Source organism: Camelus ferus, chromosome 10 (genome assembly GCF_009834535.1).
Source record: "Camelus ferus isolate YT-003-E chromosome 10, BCGSAC_Cfer_1.0, whole genome shotgun sequence".
In the NCBI taxonomy this organism is placed as follows: Eukaryota; Metazoa; Chordata; class Mammalia; order Artiodactyla; family Camelidae; genus Camelus; species Camelus ferus.
This window is the reverse complement of record NC_045705.1, coordinates 48742681-48764010: the sequence shown is the minus strand read 5'-3', so window position 1 is coordinate 48764010 and position 21330 is coordinate 48742681. Positions and strand designations below refer to the sequence as shown.

Genomic DNA, 21330 nt, shown 5'->3' with positions numbered 1-21330 from the left:
TTTCTATGTGAATTTAAGCTTATGTAAGAAAACAAGATTCTGCAGTTCTAAGGGACTATGGATGAAATACTAAGAAAGAATATAACAGAGACTAAGTTTCTTTGATTCTCTCCAGAAATCACAAGGATTTAAAGAAAAATAAGTATTCTTATCCATCAGTTTTAGGAACATTCTACAACTGGTAAACCAAGTGGTAAAAATAAAACAACAAAATGCTTCCCAGAAAGGTGTTACCTTCCATTTAGGTCAAAGTTTAAGGTAAATTTGATTTTTATCACTTACCACTATGAAAAAGGTATTATTTTACTATAAAAAGTAATTCACTGAAAAGAGGCAAGATGCTCAACAGAACAATAAACAAGGAAGGAGTGCAAAGGATCAGTAACAAAAAAACCAAAAACATAAAGCAAGCTACAATTCTCTATTTTAAAATGTTAAACTTAATAAAGTCTTCAGTGATCTTTTCTCTGATATTTTCATTAAATTTATTAAAAAAAAATTCTAGAAACTGAAGCTTTAAGAGATTACAGCTGCCAAAAGCTAAACTTTGATTTTTTTCTTCCAAAAAGGAAGCAAATCTTTCTCACTTTCATAAATATCAGTAATTTTCATGTCATAAAACCAATTTTGTAGTCCCTTCTTTTCTATATAGGCAGACATAATACAAGTCTATTATGAGTCTATCAGATGATTTAAATGAAGCAAAACTTGGATGCAACAGTCCTTTATCACTAACAAAGACTATCTGGAAGGAAACACGTAACTCAGATTTACGTTGCACTTTCAATCCTGCACCTCAGTAAATAATAAAGACATCCCAAAAGCCGTACCTTTTAAAAATATCTCCCTTATTCACTTTAGGATTCATAGTGTTTTAGAGGAAATAAGCCTAGCTAAATCACACCTACCAAAATTTTTTTTTTTTGCCCAAAGATTATGGGTTAACTGAGGGTGAGAGTGGAGGTGACATGATGTTTACCGACATGTTTCGTTTGTCTTATTTTGGCTTGACTGTCTTGAGTCATCTCTCCTTCTTTACGTTTTCTATCAACTGACCCTTAAAGACAGAAATTGGTAAAATGCTTACTTGACTTTACATTTAAACAGATTTTAAACGTACTTTACAGATTTGATAGCATGAAAGACTTCAAGCATCTTCTCAACAATAAGCATTCTCAGGTTATCAAAGCGCTGAATGGCTTCGCGAACAAACTCCAAGACATCAGCAGCTGCTGCTTCATTACTGTCACTGAGAAATTCCATTAACTAAAAGAAAAAAAGATAACAATTACATATTTTCAAAAAGGAAATTATCTAAGGTTTAATAAGTACATTAAACAAGTTTACAAAGAATGTAATCAATACTTTTCAAATATATAACAAAATGTAAGCTGAGAGACAAGTACCATTATGTAAACAAAGTCATGATGGCTTTTCAGTTTATGTGCAGTGAAGTTTATTACAAAACGCATGATAAAACAGAGGCTGGAAATCCACAATTCAAAATAAATTAACTGTATACACCTAAGTTGCAACTAAAAGTAAGATCTTTTTTGAGAACATTCAGAGCTTAAAGGTAAAATTTCAAATTACCACAACATACCTCATTTATCTAACAATGACAGAAAGCAAAATATTCTAAGTAGGTTAATTTTTTCCTATAACTAAATCCTTCAACGTTTAAGAAGTAAAACTATTTTAAAGAAATACTTATTTGCCATACTGAATGACCTATATACAGAGTAAAGGTAAAGGTAATTTTACTTTAGGTATTTGTAATAAATGTTAATTATAATAATATACAGAGGCATTTTTGCCTCTGTTTTTGTTTGTTTATTTTTTTGGTAAAGATGTAAGAGAAAGAAGTCAGAGCCCTTATCCTTCTGGGCTTAAGGACTCACTGACTCCAGACAGTTGAGATTTTCAGAGTTTAACTGCTGAATAACCAGAATTTTGTGGGGGGTGTAAGGGTGGATTTCAGAATTAAGATCATCAAAATTACATACCACAGGAATAACATTTGCAGCCATATCTGGAAATCGAACAGAACAGGAATGCAGTGTTCGCACAAGGAGTTGTCTATATTTGTCAGTATCTTCATGCTCTGACACATTATTTGTTTTAATCACTTCCTTCTTCAGGACAATAACCAGCTATAGAACAAATTAAAAGTAAGTGAGAATTACATCATGGTTGGCTTGACAGCTTACAAATTGCTCTCAGAGTTTTGTTTTACCTCTTCAACATTCCTAGAAGAGACAAGATCCAGTGCTAACTGCAGAGTTTTCTTGCGTACTTCTAAGTCTGGTGTGCTCAATACTCTTAGGATGTCCATAACCAGATCCTGGAAAAAAGAAAAAATTACATTAGTATTTCTTGTCACAAGAAGAAAATCTTAACTGTGGAATGGACGGTTCTGTCGATCACAACCTTAATTCTTTGATCAATAATAAAATCACTATTGGTGGAAGAACCAGATAATTTGGGTCTCCTTGGTGTAATAAAATATGAAGTCTATATCACTTATGATGCATTCAAACTAAAAATGTTTACTTTGACACTATCAAGCTTTAGCTTTAAACTTATAGTTTGTAGGAAATACAAAAGTCAGAGGAACAAGCTAAATGACACCACAAAAAAGGAACCAGACACATCCAGAAGGAGATCAAATAATTGGTTTGGTCTCTTAAACAAGTCAGAGCCGTGAAAAAAATACACTGCTCAAATTAAGAGGTTTAACGAACCATACGTCACAATCACATACATTATAACCAGAAATGCTGTAAAGTCATGAATTGGACAAACCAAACAAAAAGGGCATTTTGGAGACATTTAGGAAAATTGGATAATAGTAAGAAATTATTAACAGACTTGTTAAGTATGATAATATTATTTTGGCTCTGCAGGAAACTAATATTTTAAAGATGCATACTTAAAGAAAATCTATGGCAAGTATTTTTAAATATGGCAAAACAAATTATTTTACTTCTTTAAGATTTTCTATTTTTTAAAGATTTCTCTGATAAAAATGTTCTAAAGATTTTAAGAATGAACTCCTGTGTAAACTTCACTTATACTCACCAGTTGTTAATATTTTACCACGTTTGCTTTATCGTACACTCTCTACTCCTAAATGTTTTAGTGTATATCTCCCAGTAATAAGAAACATTTCTTATATAACCACAGTAAAACTATCAAATTCAGAGAACTTAACACTGATAACAATACTACTAATACAGAGTCTATATTCACATTTCTCCAATTGTCCCAATAATGTCCTTTTAGCAAAATTTTTGTTGTAATTCTGATCCAGGATCAGCACTGAATTTAGCTATCATGGGGCTTTATTTACAACAATCATTATTCTCACAGATTAAATAGGTATGCTGATAATTTTCTAGAATCTAATCATCTTTTATTCTCAGTTGGTATAATTATTTTTCAAGAAATGTAAATTATATTTAAATTAAAACAAATATATCTCTATTGCTAAGAATACCAAACACAATACAAATAAAGAAGATAAAAGATAACATATTAATTCCTGTTATAAATATTTTTTATAACAAAGACAATACCTGAAAAGGCTATAGTGCTTCAAGAGTTATCCCTTAGTTGACCAAAATTTAAACTGCCCAGTCTCCCGAGCACTTACGCTAACCAAGATGATAAGGCTTTGGAATCATCTCAACTTGGAAAAGATTTTATTTAGGATTTCTTTCTTTCAGGTAACATTTACCTGTAGTACTCGCTCATGAGCAGGATGTTCCTTTAATTCTATCAATCGATCCAGAACTATGAGCTTTACATTGTTGTCACTCTCCTTAATAATTAAATCAATGTAACACTGAGCGGCAGCCTATATAACAAAAGAAATACGTTTTAAGAACACATTCACCTATCTTAAATATAGAATCTGAAAATAAGAAAAAAAAGCCCCCAAGCACCCAAAATAGACTCACTACTCCTACACTAAAAGTTTATGTATTTTTCTCAGGGCGATGTTTTTATTTCTTAAGTTCTAACAAATTACATTATTTTTTCAAGGTTACAAAAAATTTTAAGTATTACAAATTAAAAGGGTGAAAAGAGCTGTTACAGGCAGAAATACTTATTAACAGCCATAAATTAAGGGTTGAACCTAAGGAACAAGGCAGAAATAAGCAGAGAGGGAATCCCAAACAGTTACAGCTATTGAGCATCTTTTAGTTTAGGTGCAAACTGTAACACACCCACATTACAGCACAGAAAAATCAAGAATATAAAGATGACCTTGAGTCATTAAAAGCAGAGGACAAAGGAACAAACCTGAAAAGAGCTCCCAATGAACAAAGCTGAAACAATTTGATCAACAAAATGAATAAAAATATTGGATTATAACCCATAGAATAAAATATCCATACTGACATAAAGAAAGAAGGAAAGGAAGGAAAGAGGGAAAAGGAGAGACGTAGGGAGGGAAGACGGGGGGAAGAAGGGACAGCTCTTCCTTGTGGAAAAGCTCCAAATAATAAATGTAGACTGACAGAAACAGAAAATCACTGTTAGAATACCACAGTAATAACTGCTGTAGGGGAGAGCCACTGAGTGATGCTAACTCAACACTGGTGAAATCTGGCAGACACCACCTTAATCAAATGAGCAAGGTTAACATCACCAATAACAAGATATATCAACATCATGTACTCCTTGATATGATACACTGAGATGGGTGCATCACTTCTGTGGTATTTTCCCCCAAAACGCAAACCTTAATATAATTAGGAGATAACACCAGACAAATAAAAATTGGGTGGTATTTTATAAACTGACCCAGTACTCTTCAAACATGTCAATGTCATGAAAAACAAGGAAAGGCTGAGGAACTCTCACAGGCTGGAGGATACTAACATACGACAACTAAGTGTTACATGGCATCCTACGTTATATCCTGGGACAGAAAATGAGTATTGGTGGGGAAACTGGTGAAATCCAAATAAAGTCTATTCAAATAACATTGTTCCAAAGATAATTTCTTGTTTTGACAACCATACAAGTGTCATGCAAGACACGAACATTATGGGAAGCTGAGTGAAGGGTAATGGGAACTTGGTCCTATTTTTGTAATTTTTCTGTAAGTCTAAAATTATTTCAAAATAAAAAGTTAAAAAATAATTTTTAAAGTATTGGTGGCTAAAGCAGTATACACTCCTATTTATACAATCTGGATTTCTAGAACAATTCATTCTCTGAATACAGGAGGGGTTCCTTACATAGTCTTGACAGAGTAAATCAAAAAAGAGAAATATTCCACTGCTGGAAATATTCATTGGAACCTTTTTAGGATCCATCATTTAGGATCTAGCATCCATTTCCCCATATCCAGTTTTTAATGTAATTAAAGTATGGGGAGAGTTCTTCAAAATACCAGTATCATTCTCCAGAAATTAAAAATATTGCTATTCTCTCTCTGTCTCTCTTACTCTCTCTATATATAAGTATGAAAGTAGGAAGGAAGGCAAGAAGGAAAGTCAGACTATGTAAGGAATCAAGTAATTTTCTAAAATTTGTAGTTGTTATTTCTATACCATGTAATGCCACATAACCAACAGTAAATTGCAATGTCACTAAATCCTAAGTGATAAGACAGTATATCTATCATCTAACTGATATCAAAAGAAACAAGCAGTACCTTGATTGCAGTAGGTGCACTAGAGAGTGTCACTAGTGTTCCAGCGGCTTCATATTTTACAGCAGGGCTAGACGACTGTAGTAAATTATAGATGCAGCGGATGAAACGAGCCCTTTCCGATGGATTAGCATGACAGACCTGGGGAAGAAAACATTTAGGTTTCAACTGACTTCAGGGACATCTGCTTTTAAATAGATTTTTTAAAACAGGTGTCAGCTTATGGGATGCTAGTTTTCTTAATTTAAAAGCTAAGAATAGTCTGATAAGGACATCTGCAGATGCCGACCAATATAGAATAAGACATGACACAACACTGGTAATTTCAGAAAAAAAGAGGTTTTACTTCAAATAACTATTAGTTACTCATTCACTTATTCATTCAGTAATGACTTGTACAAAAAAATTTCAGATGGCTTATAATTAAAGATATGCATACTATACACAAGTAAAATAGAAAAAGAAAACGTACAATAACAAAAGCAAGGACAACACATTAACCAAGTATACTAACACAGATATTGTGATAGGATGTTAAATTTGGTCCTACATTTTTATTCTGGATGTCATGTCAAAAAGAGAAACATGATGGATCATACAAATCTCAATAAATGATAAAAGAAAAATACCTGTTCTCAAAGCTAGAAAGATGACCTCTTTTACAAGTACTACTATTTATTATTTGGGACCATATTCAATTTGAGAAGACAACCAAATTTTTTTATCCTGTTCTAAATGCATCTTAATACTTTTACCTATGAAGCAAACAGTCCTTATTTTTTCTCTTTTGAAGTTAGTATTTATATTACATTTTCCTAAAATATATATAGTCAAATCTCTATTACTCCAGCATAACTCAAAACCTATTCCTTCTTACTATAACTTGACCCTACCAGACAAAGAAGTCACTGGATAGCAGAGAATCTCTATTTCTGAGAATCTCAGTGGTATACCTAAACCATATATATGAATTATACTTATGTATCTTTTAGGTTCTGGTATTATCTTAAATGCCAGTTCCAAATGACTGGTACCCTGTGTTGAAAGGGCCTTTTTCCTGCAGAAGTAAAGATGGCTGTAATGAGTTAGCAGTGTCTTCTATAGGTATTCTGCCCATACCATCCTATTTAATAAAGTCATCCCTGACATATATTTTTGTTGGCCTCCAATGGTATCAACAGCAAAACTGGATGTTATTAATTACATCTTTTATTTTCCCAGAACATTAATATGCAGTCAATTCTTTCAAAAAAATAAATCAAATTAAAATGTTGCCAATGAAGTACTTCATTTTAAAACCCAAATCTCTTATTCAGTTTTAGAATTCCTGTGAGTCAATGGCCTACAATGTCATATTAACATAAAGTCTTCCTATTCTCTTTTACAAGCAGGAAACAAAAAAATAAACTTAAGGCTTTTTTGGTTTGTTTCAGACTTCCAAAGCAGTCTGATACGTATTCAAGAAAAAAATCTTAGCTTTTATTCTAAAAAGTAATTCATAATCTATTCAGTGACTGAACAGTACACAATTTCTTTGCAGCTGTATTACATCAAGTTTGCATGAGTTTTTATAGAATTCTTTATGGCGTTTTAGAAAGAATAGAAGCAAGTTCTTGAAAAAATGATAAACCAAAGAAGGAGAAAAAGACTTTAATAGGCCATGCTATAAAATATACCTAATACTAAAACATATTATCCTAGACTGTACTACAAAGCTACAGTAATCAAAACAGTACGGTCCTGGTACAAAAACAGACACAGAGATCAATGAAACAGAATAGAGAGCCCAGAATTAAGCCTACATACTTATGGTCAATTAATCTATAACAAAGGAGGCAAGAATACACAATGGAGAAAAGACAGTGCCTTCAATAAGTGGTGCTGGGAAAACTGGACAGTAGTATGTAAAAGAATGAAATTAGAACATTCTTTAACACCATATACAAAAATGAACTCAAAATGGATTAAGGACCTAAGTTTAAGACCAGTAACCCTAAAACTCCTAGAGGAAAACATACGCAAAACACTCTCTGACATAAATCACAGTAATATTTTTTTAAATCTGTCTCCTAAAACAAAGGAAACAAAAATAAAAATAAACAAATGGTACCTAATTCAATTTAAAAGCTTTTGCACAGCAAAGGAAATGATCAACAAAATAAAAAGACAACCTACTTAATGGGAGAAGATATTTGCAAATGATATAACCAATAAGGGGTTAATAGCTAACACATATAAACAGCTCATACAACTCAACATCAAAAAACCAAACAATCTGATTAAAAGACAGGCAGAAGAACTGAACAGACATTTTTCCAAAGAGGAAACAAGCACATGAAAAGATGCTCAACATTGCTAATCATTAGTGAAATGGAAATCAAAACCACAATGACACCAGTCACAATGGCTATCATCAAAAAGAAAACAAGTAACAAATGTTGGGGAGGATGTGGTGAAAAGGGAACCTTTGTACACTGTTGGTGGGGATGGGTACAGTGTAGCCACTGTAGAAAACAGGTTGGAAGTTTCTCAAAAAACTAAAAATAGAACTACCATATAATCCAGCAATTCTACTCCTTGTATACATTAAAAAAAAAAAAAACAACAACCAAAAACACTAATTCAAAAAGATACATGAGCCTCAATGTTCAAAGCAGCATTATTTATAACTGCCAAGATATGAAAGCAATCCAAATGTCCATCAACAGATGACTGGATAAAGAAGATGTGGTATATATACACAATGCAATACTACTCAGCTATAAAAAAGAATAACATTTTGCCATTTGCAGCAACATGGATGAACTCAGAGGGCATTATGCTAAGTGAAATAAGTCAGAAAGAGAAAGACAAATACTGTATGATATTACTTATACGTGGAATCTAAAAAATACAACAAACTAGTGAATAAAACAAAAAAGAAGCATACTCACAAATATAGAGAACAAACTAGTGGCCACCAGTGGGGAGAGGGAAGGGGAGATGGGTAATACAAGGGTAGGGACAAAGAAGGATTATTGTGGGATTATATGAAATCATGTGTATGAAATTTTTGAAAATTGTAAAGCACTATAAAATTTAAAGAATCTTTCACTGAATTAAAAAAAAGCTAAAGAAATTTTTTTAAAAAGTCAGGTAAAAAGGGAGGCATGATCATTGATTATTTAACATTGCTCCAGATGTACCAGCCATTTCAATTAGAGAAGAGAAAGAAATATGAGGAATACACACACATACGAGAAAGGAAACAACAAGATGATTAGCATTGTTTACAAATGATCAGATGCATTCCTAGAAATCCCTAGTCTAGCAAGTGATATTGAACACTATTAGAAAAAATAAAATAAGTCAATAAAGTTACTAGTCACAATGTTAGTATATAAAAATAAATAGGTTCCTAAGATAGAACACAAACAGCCATCTTGAATATGCTCCCCATACCATATGGATGAATTACTGCCTTGTTGGGGGCAAGGAGATCTCGAATAGGGAAGGTTTGTTAATCCTGTCCTCACTTCATGGCACATTATTGCATATGGTCTGTGCAAGGCCCCTTTCTTGTTTGGTTAGTTATTTGTTTATTCCCTTTTACCTCTGTACCCACTATAATTCCCCTAATACCTAATAAACAAATCTGCTTGATGTGTTCTTGCAGAGTGCTGTGGTTACACTAATGGTTGTATGTTCTTTCCTTGACGTTCATGAATACATTTTACCTAGACACTCTCCCAGTGACAGCAATGGATTAATTTTTTTAATTAAAAACTTATTTTAAAAAGAAAAAAACTCCATATTATCCTAGCAATTAAGCAGTATCCTAGAGACTATCTAACCTTGCCTCAAACTTTTAATTTTACCCATTGTAGATTAGTCTTACCTTATAAATTAGTTCAACAATAACCAACTGAAGAATGTCTCCGAAAGTTTGAACTTGATCAATACAAGTACTTAGGTAATCCAAAGCCCGATCCTGAAAAAATAAGAATATATTTATCAAATTCTACTTCATTCTATAAAAGGACTAAATGTGACTTTAGAAAACATACACAACTAAGTATAAAACAAATGAGGAAATCAGAGCAAAGAAAAATTAATTGAAGGAAAAAAATGAAGGTTAATACATAAATGTAAAACACAAAGTCAAATATATTTTCTAGAAATGGGCCACAAATCTAAGGTCTGAATTTTTTAGCAGCTAAGCCAAGGAGAAAAACATTATGTATTACATGATTCAGGGAATCCATACAATCAAAACAAACCAACTGCTTATGACTAGTTACTATTTCTGAGACTCAGAAGAAAAATCTCATTGAATTTCATACATTGAACTCTGTGATACAGAGAACTATAGCCTCAACAACATCTCTACAGTGAAAGTGTCAACAAATTTTTTTGAACTATTTCTGATTATGTCCCTTCATGCAGGTAAAAAGCATAATACCAAAATCATAGGTCAATAAAACCAGTTCTACAAGAGGACAAAACATTGTGGCTCAGATAAGCAGCTTTCTTATAACCTTATTTACAATGATAAAATGACAGCATCTAGATTTCAGAGGAATGGATAAATTCTGTATTTTTCAGTCTTCATGTATATTATTTCCCATATTTTGATAATAAATACTGGACGGCAAAAATTTCAAGATTAGATACCACCAAGGTGTGCAAAGTCACTGCTAACCACCAGCAGATCCATAAACTTTAATCACCAGCAGGGTTGAATGTAGAGCTGGCATTAGCTTATGAAATTTGAAGAGCCTAATAAAAATGTATGTCTACATTGAAGGCCACCCTTCTTTCAAAGCCATGGCTCAGAACAGACCCTATAAAAAGCTACTATTTTTCTCTATTAAAAAATTTTCTATCTATACCAAGAGAAGGAAAAATAAAGCCTCAAAGCAGAGTGCCACAGAATATGGCTGCAATCACTTCAATCTGGAAGAACTGTAAAGGGGCTGTTATGAAATGCCTCTCTGATGTTTTACTTAAAAAAAAAAGAATATATATATATATATACACATACACACACACAAGCAATATTCCACAGAAAGAATTTTTTTAAATGATATTTTTATACAAATTAAGTTCAAAAACGTAAAAAAATCAAAATATACTAATCACATGTGCTATAAACAAAATTGCTAAAAACTTGATTAGGCTTCTGTCATACTTTTAATTCTCATTTAAATACAGTCATAAAAGTATTTTTTAAAAAATACTTCACCTGATCTGCATGGATTAGCATCATAAATGCATTCCTTTTGCAACTTGCATCCTTTTCATTCACCAAAAAATCGTGTATCAGTTCAGGAGCATCAGGTATAAGATGTTCAAAATTTCTTGAAATAAAACAGGTAATATCCATATTTTAATAAAAATCGACTTTGTTGTTTTAGTAACTGTCTGGACACTACCAAAATTAGCCTTTATCAAACTTTATAACACTATCAATTAATTTGCTTTTTGAAACTTTAAATCAATTAAAAAAATTGTCAGTATGAATCAGCTTACATCTTCATCATCTATTAAGTTATCAAATTATGTTTTCTCGTTTAATATAGGAAAAGTTGATTTATTCAACATGCTATCAATGGAATAACTAATAATTCTTTCATATACTTTAGGAATATAATATTGATGCTCAAAATGACAACCTCAAGGTACTGAAAGATCCTTCATTAAGAATTATCAGGGTAAAAATAGTCCCTTGAATTTTATTGAATATACACTGTATTTATTTACTTATTTAGTAACTTATTGTGAAAATTGAAAGTATTTTTAGTATACAGAATAATGAACAGCAGATTAACAAAAACCATCACCTAGCTTTAATGATTAATTCATAGTCATTTCTGTTTCACCTATCTCTGCCCACTTACTCTCCTCCCATGTTACTTTGAAGCAAATTTCAGACCACTCATTTCTTCTGTATCAGTAGGCATCTCTAAAATTAAGACTCTTTCTTTTTTAAACTATTAGTACCACTATCATATCTTAAAATTTTTAACCATTCCTTACTATCATCAGATAAACTGTTCAAATTTCCAATTGTCTTATAAATGTCATGATTTTTGTGTGTGTACTATAGTTTAAATTCTGAAATTTATGTAATCTGTATGGTAACTTTCAAAGAACTCTACATTATTAACCAGAATACCACTTCCCCTAATAGACAACAAAAGCTAATATAACAGTAAGAGAGCTACGAAATTAACAATCAACTATTAAGAGTACAAAAATGTTCATAAAAATTACATCCTACTTCTAAATAGATTGACACCAGTGATTGTAAAAACCAAACATTCCAGCCTCATCTAATTCATCTTTTGAATTGCCTTTGAAGTCCAAAATCTTCAGCTTTCTAAGAACAGGAATCAGTTGAGAATTGCAACCCTTCCCATTAAAAAAGTTTCCTCCTTAAGGCCTCTAAGTGTAAAAAGAGAAGACCCACATTCCACAAAAAGAGAAATCTAAAAAATGGTCAAAATCTCATAGCTACGGGTTAAGCAAGTTAATAGATTAATTAAGCGGGCTGGAGTACTACAACTGAGAATGACAGACACTGGTCTAAACTAGAACGCGTACAACCTGTTTAAAGGGGCCCCTGCCATTCACTTTCAGCAGACTGTGTCATGCAGAAAACAGGACCCAGTGTTGCCACATCTTTTGACTTTTCAATGTTAACAACTTAATGATAATAAGGAAAAAATGTTCAGGCTAAATAAAGCATATTTGCAAGCTACACATAATCTGCACTGAATCACTTCGGAATCCCTAGTCTAAAAGACTAAACAATACCCACAGGGCTAAGACAAAGAAGAACCATTATTTACCTATAGATAGTATAGATGGCCAAAACGGCATTTCTTCTAACATAGCTGTGTCGGTGCTCCAAACAAGCGCGGATAGCTGGCATTAAAGGTTCCAGCAATTCTGCCTCTTTCAATTTGCAAAGAAAACGAAGAGTAGATCCTCGAATAAATTCATTAGGATGCTGAAGATCCTGATAAAAAATTTAAATATGAAATGTTGAGCTCCAGCATTTTAAAAAATATGTAATTTTTAAATACTAAATTTTCAAATTAAAAAAAAAACAGAAAGTAGATTTGAGGAAAAAGACTTAGATTATTATACAGTTTCCATCAGATTTCTATTGATTAAAGCAATTTTTACTTATCACATCAATGTCTTATATTCTATATGTCACTGTTTTTATTAATAACACATAAAAATGCATGGAAAATATGTGAAGAGTAATGACACAATTTTTCACAACTTTAGTTCCAAATATCTACAACTAACATCTAATCCAAGATTTAGTTTAAAAAAGTTAAAACAAAGCCCATTCCATCAAGTTTATAATTATTTTAAATTAAAGCAATATTCAGAAATAGTTAGGGTTTGGTTTACCTTTCTATATGCATCACATACAAGGATCATTTCATGTAAAAGTCTCCCGTCTGGAGTTGTTTTAGGAACAATCTCCCAAAATACCAGAAGTAATTTTTTGATGGTGTGATCCTGGAGAGGTAGCACAAAGCGAATGATGGTCATCAGAAGCCCAGGAAGCTTTTCACCATTTAGAATCATAATGATTACTTTCTTCAAAGCTTCAGTCTTTGACTTCACATCTCCTTTTTCTGATTCAAAAATTCAAAAAAAAAAAAAGCACAAAATTATTTAAAAAAAAACTCTTCAGAAAAATTTAAAAGCAATTAGCAAAATAAAATATTTTCTCACTTTATCAGTGGCAATGTTAATAAAGGTACTAACCCAAATGACAAGAGTTCTCCACCTGGCTCTGCCAAAAACAAGCTATATGACTTTATACAAGTCATTTACCTCTGAACCTCATGATTCTTTACACATGATGCATAGGCACTGAATAGATGTTTGGTTCCTAACCTATGGAGTTAATGCAGAGGGTATGAATCTACAGGTATACCAAAAAATGTATATCTCAAACACACATGTAACTATTTTTCAAAATTTAAGTACTTCTCAATTCACAGTAGCTTATTCAGTGTGTATTTTCTCAATTGAAGTTACAATCACTATCAAGGGATGTTGGGGTGGGTATCAGTGACATGTTTTCAACATTAGGAAGAACCCCAAATTCAAAAAGGTTGGGAATTAATAGACTAGATTAATCACAAAATCTTATCACATTTCTACAGGCTATAAAGCTTTAGAATCTTTCTTAAGAAATTACCTAGGTGGGAATGTAAACTGATACAGCCACTGTAGAAAATAGGTTGGAGGTTTTTCAAAAAAACTAAAAATAGAACTACCATATGATGCAGCAATTTCACTCCTGGGTACATATCCAAAAAAATCAGAAACTCTAATTCAAAGATACATGCACTTTAATGTTCATTGCAGCATTATTTACAATTGTCAAGACATGGAAGAAACCTAAGTGTCCATCAACAGATGAATGGATAAAGAAGATGCAGCATATAAATATATACCATGGAATACTACTCAGCCATAAAAAAGAATAAAAATTTTGCCATATGCAGCAACATGGATGGACTTAGAGGGTATTATGCTTAGTGAAATAAGACAAAGACGAATACTTTATGGTATCACTTACACGTGGAATTTAAAAAATACAACAAACTAGTGAATAAAACAAAAAAGAAGCAGACTCATAAATACAGAGAACAAACTAGTGGTCACCACTGGGGAGAGGAAAGGGGGAGGGGCAATACAGGGGTAGGGAAAAGAAAGGTTTATTATACGATTATTGAAATTATGTGTGAAACTTTTGAAAACTGTGATGCACTACAGAATTTAAAGAATCATTCAATAAACATAAAACAGGAAAAAAAATTACCTAAAAAAACTGGAAGAAAATTAAAATATACTGGATTAGTGACCATTATTTAGAGTTAAAGATTACATATACATTTAAGATAAAATGCTAGTTTACTGATACTTAGCCTAAAAATATCTGCTATGTGCTATGTGAAGCAATCTATAATTTCACATCATTATCACTGCATACTTAAGAATTTATGGTAAAAATCTTTTGGATCCAAAATTCAAAGGTAGAAATATAAAGACAAGCACCCTGAATACTGATGAATTTATGGTATATATTAAATATCCTTTGGATCCAAAATTTAAGGTAGAAATACGAGACAAACACACTGCTACTACAATTGTTTAGATCATAAAAATAAACATCTAAGAGAGGGAAGGATGTAGAGGGATGACAAAAGTCTTTAATAATCAAGAGGAAAAAAACCAGAAGTAAATTTTCAACAATTTGAACATATGTGACTATTAAATAGTTCCTTGTATATATTTTGATATACCAAAGAGACACAGACTCTGAATGACTAGTTGGTGAAGTTATAGGAAGGATTTAAGCTTCAGAAGAATTTTACTAAGTAAATCAAAAGTTCTTTCTATCCACCAAAGGCTATACATCTGTTACTAACTTGATATGGTATTTTTAACACGTTGCAGAATAGAGAATATCCTCAGGTATTTGGAGTGCGAACATAGTGAGGGTTATTGCCAAATTTATCCCACAAGGGAACATATTTTTGTTTAAAATGGACTAACTTCTCACATATCTCTCCACGCTTCAGATTATTATATCTTCTGCCACATATTTAAAAAAAAACTGTTGTGTGTCATATCAAATCAAGAAATGAACAAATGTAAAAGGATAAAGTATCAGTCTGGACAAAACTTCAGTTTTTAAGTCTGTGAGGGTGACAAAAATAAAGCATCAGGAAAGATGAAAATACTACAAAACCATGAAATAAGACAGACCAGGCAAAGTTCTAAGTGGCTAAAGTTGTACTCACTGAGCCTAAACAGGTTTTCCTCTCTTTGTCCCAAAGTTTCTTTTGTAAATTAAAAAAAAATTTTTTTTCCTTCTCATCCATTTGATCATGTAAAGGACACAAGGTCCAAAAGGCATAAAAGTTTATTACTAAAATGCTGATGGTTTCTTTTTGTTCCAGTTCTGGGCTACTAGTCACAAATTAGCAAATCCTAAAAGTTTAGCAGGATAAAAGGCCACTTATAACTAAAGGTTAAAAAGTTTCAAAAGTAAGTTTATTAGCAAACTTGTAAAATATTGACACCATTTACTTCAGGACCCTCCACTTCAATTTCCATTTATTCTAACAATTCAAATTAAGGTGACGAATGCTTCTTTCCACATCTTAAAAATTTTCAGAACTTCAAAAATATGAAAAATTTCAAGTATCAATTCAGTTCACCAAAATATACTAAGTACTTTCTACTCCAGGGAATATATACTCATCAGGGCTCATATCCAATGATTAAAGGTAAAGAAAATTGTAGGTAAAGAGAACAAAAGTTATTTGTCATTCAAATTGGAAACTACTTCTAAACTTTTTCTAATCTCAACCCTTTTGAGATAAAGTAAAAAATACACATAAAATTCAAGACTACTTATTTATTTATTGGTAGGTGGTGGGAAGGTTAAGAAAAGGATATTTTTATAATTAAGGACAGGTTTTGTTCTTTACCTTCCCAGCAATAAACTTAAGTATTTTGGAGATTTTTAAATGAAAACTTTTTAATTATAAGAAAAAAACAGTATTGAAAGTTTATTCATTAATTTGCATTCCATTCTACTATCTTATACAACTATGAAAAAAAAAAAGCAATACAGTACATGCAGCTTTTGTAAACTAAGGACATCAGTTTAAATGCTATTAAAAAAGTTTTCCTTTTCCTTCTCTCAAAATAAACCCCAATAGAAACCTAATATTAAGTAACCTAAAATCAGGAGGTATTCCATTACTGCTGATTGAGAGGTGGGAATATTCAAGTAAAATACTGTCTCCTTTTAAACTGCAAGCTATCTTCTAAAAGATCCTCTCAGGATCTGAAGCATAATTTTCTTCCTGCTCTGTTTTAAACAGTAATTACCAGTTTAGGTTAAATTTATTTTTAGTAGTTCCATTAAACAAGAATTATTATTTTGGAATGTGCATTACTTAAAAAATTTTTCTTGACATAATCACTCACAGAAAGGAGACACAGTATACACTTTTAAAATTCATAAATATAGTTTTTGTTTTCTTCTTTGCAAAAATGCTTTAAAAAGTTTAAATTTTTCTGGAAAATATACACGCATTCCAGTGTTGACTTCATTTGTACAACATGTGGTGAAACCAACGAACAAAGTTCTTTTGGTTGTACAGGTAATACGAAGCTAACTGCACAGAGGAACTAAAACATTTAAATACCTGTTCCTTACTTAGAATTGTCAGCTACAGTTAAACAAGCCATTACGTTATTTTGAGAAATATCTAAAAACTAAACCATTACATTTCATTAGCTCCACCCCATCATGTTATAAGCTAAACTGAGATGTTATTTTATTTCCAAAAACCAATACTACAATCTAAAGGTAATAAATTTTCGTTTTTAATAAGACAAAACTCTATTGAAGAGACTAAAGAAAAAAAAATTTAGACAAAAGTTAAGCACTTCTAATTACAAAGAAACTGGAAAAGCAAATGAGCTTTTTATTTTCATTTCATTCTCAAAATATTATCAAAGTTTACCTAGATCATTTTTTAAGCTAATTTCAGACGGTGGTTCTGAATCCATTGGCACATTAATTAACGTATAGCATACGTTCTCGGCAGCCGTCATGGTTTCCGGTTATTGCCAACCCTTGACGCAAGACTTAAAGATAACAGATGCCAAAAAATCTAGAAAAATAAATGCAAGGATATCATTACAAGTGAAAACCCAAAACCACAACCAGTAGCTATTGTGATATTTCCTGTCTAAAAATCATTCAGTTTGGCTTATGAATTTTTAAGTATTAGAAGAGGAGGGTCAATCTATATTGTGTCCCATAAAAATAGATCCTGATATAATTAAAACACAAACACACACACGCACACACTTGTCAGCCTTGGCCTAAGGTACATCACCTCCCACCCCACAACCCCGCCCAGGGTTTAGAATGCAGTACTGTAGAATTAAATACAGTGACAATATAGTGACAGTGTCACCCCATGACGTTACAAAAGTGATTTTAAACATAATATACAAAATGAACCGCTAACGTTAAGAGACCCCCGTGCACGAATACGCTGCTGAAAACCTTAAAGAGCTTTATCGAGTTCATCTGTGGGACCCGAACTTGTGAACGTGCGTCTCTCAAACGGTACTCTGTACCTCCACGCCCTTTCCCCGGCAAGCAAGCAAGCAAGCAAGCAAGCAAGCAAGCAAGCAAGCAAGCAAGCAAGCCCCGGCCCAGAATGGAGAGGCCCGGGGGCCTGGGAGTGAGAAGACCCCTGCCCAGTATGCAGGCCGGGATGGGGCGTCGGACTCAGAGCTTCCCAGCCCCGCGTTCCTCTTCGCCAGGCCCGGACGTTAGCGGCCTAGTCGCTCCCCTTCCGAATCTTCCCGCTAGAGCCAATTCCTCCGACTCAGCCCAGCCCAGCATAAGCCTCAGGGATTGGGGGCTTGTGGCCCGCTACCTGACTCCGAGGGGCTGCAGCTGGGGCAACAGCGGGCCCGTCTACTCCGGCTCCGACCCGCAGCAACAGCGGCGGCTCCGCAGAGTCCTTGGCTGACGTGGAAGGGGGTGGGGAGACGGCCGAGGCCACAGCCACCTAGCCCCTACGGCAACTCAGACAGGACATGCCTCCTCCGACCTGCGCCTGCGCGCCGCAAGTATGTTTCAACAGTTTTCTAATTAAAAAGGAGCTGAGTTTCTTCCTCTTTGGTCTGCTGCTGGTTTAGGCCGCAAAGGGGACTGGAAACATATATTTATTACTTTTTCCCTGCAAGCCTGAATTAAGCGCTGTAGTCATTTAAAAGTTAACTAGAAATTGGTTTTTTTCTTCCAGGAACTGAAACAGCCAAGGAGAGGAAGTGCTTGGAGAAGGGGGGGGGGGGGGGGGGGAACATTTTACAGGACTGTGTGGCCCAGTGGAAAAGAACGCTAGACTGAGACCTGGAAGCCCTTTTCTGCTCATCCACTAATAAGCTAAATGCTATTTGAGAAAGTAACTTAAGTTCTTCTGATAAGAGACACTGGATTATCTGACGATCCATTTCAGTTCTTAAGGCCATAGTCTGAATCTCTGCCTCTGTAGTTAGTGTGGAGTTGCTTGAACATCAAAGTCGCACTGGTATGACTTCTGGTCTTCAATTAGTCACGGTCCCTTTCATGATCCTTTACAAGCAGCTAGATTAAAACATTTTTATGCGTAAAGGTAGACTGACAGTCAGTTTTAAAGGATTTTACCTATCTCCAAAGCCCTGTTACTGCTACAATCCGCCACAGTAGCTGTGGTTTTGTCCACTTAAGTTACATATCCCTATCTCCCCTACCCCCCCAAAAAAGGGTTTTCTGGCCAATTATTAATAAAAATTTTATTTGAAGCCTTAAGCAAAATACCGTCAATACAAAAAGTTTGACAGAACCTGACCTTAACAGGCTCACCCCAATTAGGGAGATAGAACACAAGTAATGCCTCATCTATTTAGAATCCAGCTCTTTTAAGGTTTCTTTTTTTTGGAAACATCAAGCAAAAAACAAATTCTTTGAGAACCCAAAATAGATCTCATAGGCCACATGCTCTTCAAATCCTGTACATTCATTTTATTAAAGCTATTTGTCTTCAGATAATTATAAAGTGACATAAATACAGAGATCCTCTATATACTCTTTACCTAGTTTCTCCCAATGGTAAAATCTTGCATAATTACAGTACAATATCAAATCCAGGAAATTAACATTGATACAATTCACTGGTTCTTATTCAGATTTCAGCAGTTTTATGTGCACTGTATATTTAGTTATAGGCAATTTTACTATGTTTATTTCATGCAATCATCCTAGTCAAGATACAGAACAATTCCATTACAAAGCTCTCTCCTATCCTTTTATAGTAATGGTCACTTCCCTCCCTAACCCTTGGAAACTACTAACCTGTTCTTCATCTCCATAACTTTGTCATCTCAAGGATGTAACATAAATTATACAACGTAACCTTTTGAGATTGGCTTTTTTTTCACTCAGCATAATTCCCTTGAGATCAACCCAAACTGTGTGTACAACTGTTCCATTTCTGTCTTTTTTTAAATTATATTCAGTTTACTATGTTGTATTAATTCTAGTGTACAGCATAGTGATTCACTACTATATATTCCTTTTCATATTTTTTCATTATAGGTTATTACATAATTCTCTATGCTATACAGTATGGCCTCATTGTTAATCTATTTTGTATATAATATTATCTGCAAACCCCGAAGTCCCACTTTATCCCTCCACACCCCCTTACTCCCCTGGTAACCATAAGTTCTATCTTCATTTTTTTTTTTCTATCTCCATTTTTAATATGGAATTTTCACAAATGCAGTTACCTGGTTTCCAAGCCCACTTATCAAGGAGTGACAACCTATCAGCATGAAATGAGGCCCCAAAATGCATAAAAGCTAGACTTAGCAGTAAGAAACCTCAACAGTTTGGATGTGCACTGAAATAGTCATTAGCAGTCTAAATTACTGTATATTCTTAAATACAGAACTTGTTGAACAGATTATCAGGATCTTATAGCTCAATTCTTCCTCACTTCTCATAACAGGCACTTTGTCTTGGAACTTATTTTTACTCTAGCATGTAATTATACCATTTTGAATACTTTTTAATTTATAAATTATTTGAGAACAATATACCAAGAATCGAAAATTTATATGTCTAAGAAATCAAGGCCTAGAGAAAAGGGACTTGCCCAAAAACTCAAAATGGTTAAGCACTGAAAAAACTGGGGTGAGAAACTGAATCCTGTCACCTACTTTACTGCCTCTTATTTTTAACTATACCAGTTCTTCAAAGTTGCACATATAAATTTATGCCTAATAAATTCCAAGTGAATTAATGTTATCTTTTTATCAAAGTGATAGGTTTTATGAAAGGACATTACTAGGAGTTTTATTGTTTAACACAAACAGAATGACCAAGTATAAAGCACAAGACAAAACATGAAAAGGTATCACAATGAACTCTGTACAGAGAGTGGAGCTGAATCTTACTGCTGTGGGGAGGATTTTAAGTTCTAAAGTCAGTGTGTAAGACTAAAATTACATATTGAAAAAATTACTAAAATTTTAATTTTTTTCTCAGCTGAGTGCCAGTCAGTAATTGGTTTATATTTAAGGAACAGGTACAGAAATTACACACACACACACACATATAAACAATAAAATCATTCAACAAAAACAGAGGTTCACACAGTGAAAGTCACAGGGCAAAATCTGCCTGAGGAAACAACAGATTATGAAATTTCCCACTCATGCTCCTACTGAGTCTGAAGGCAGGTGGAAGGACTCCCTCTTTCACTGATCTGTGTTTGTGAGTTACAGGTGCTGGATGCAACTCCATTGTAGGTCAAATGGTACGTATGGCCTCATCCCACACTCAAATGGCAGATTCAAGATTATTTTCAGAGTGGAGACCAACATCTCCACTTTCCTATATTTAGTCAGAGGTCTTTCTTTCAACAAGGTGGCCAGAGTTTCTCTTACCATTCTCCCTTCAAGAAGTCACAAGAGAGATTTAATCCTACTAAGTTTCACATAAGTCCTCCCCCTTAAATTTCATAATTCTCCAAAGAATTTCCTTAAAACAGGGCTAA

General features: G+C 33.3%; 1 protein-coding gene across 1 annotated transcript in view; it reads right to left on the bottom strand.

The window, feature by feature from the left end:
* Positions 1 to 18308, bottom strand: part of COPB1 (COPI coat complex subunit beta 1) — a 34763-nt gene extending 16455 nt beyond the window's left edge. The window contains exons 1-11 of the mRNA XM_006191826.3: positions 18163 to 18308; positions 17233 to 17382; positions 13079 to 13308; positions 12502 to 12671; positions 10893 to 11007; positions 9546 to 9638; positions 5672 to 5809; positions 3740 to 3859; positions 2237 to 2344; positions 2007 to 2153; positions 1121 to 1266 (exon numbers count right to left, since the gene is read on the bottom strand). Of these exons, the coding sequence (XP_006191888.1) occupies positions 1121 to 1266; positions 2007 to 2153; positions 2237 to 2344; positions 3740 to 3859; positions 5672 to 5809; positions 9546 to 9638; positions 10893 to 11007; positions 12502 to 12671; positions 13079 to 13308; positions 17233 to 17323 (1358 nt within the window). The 5' untranslated portion in view covers positions 17324 to 17382; positions 18163 to 18308. The remainder of the gene's footprint in view (positions 1 to 1120; positions 1267 to 2006; positions 2154 to 2236; positions 2345 to 3739; positions 3860 to 5671; positions 5810 to 9545; positions 9639 to 10892; positions 11008 to 12501; positions 12672 to 13078; positions 13309 to 17232; positions 17383 to 18162) is intronic.
* Positions 18309 to 21330: the final 3022 nt, after the last annotated feature.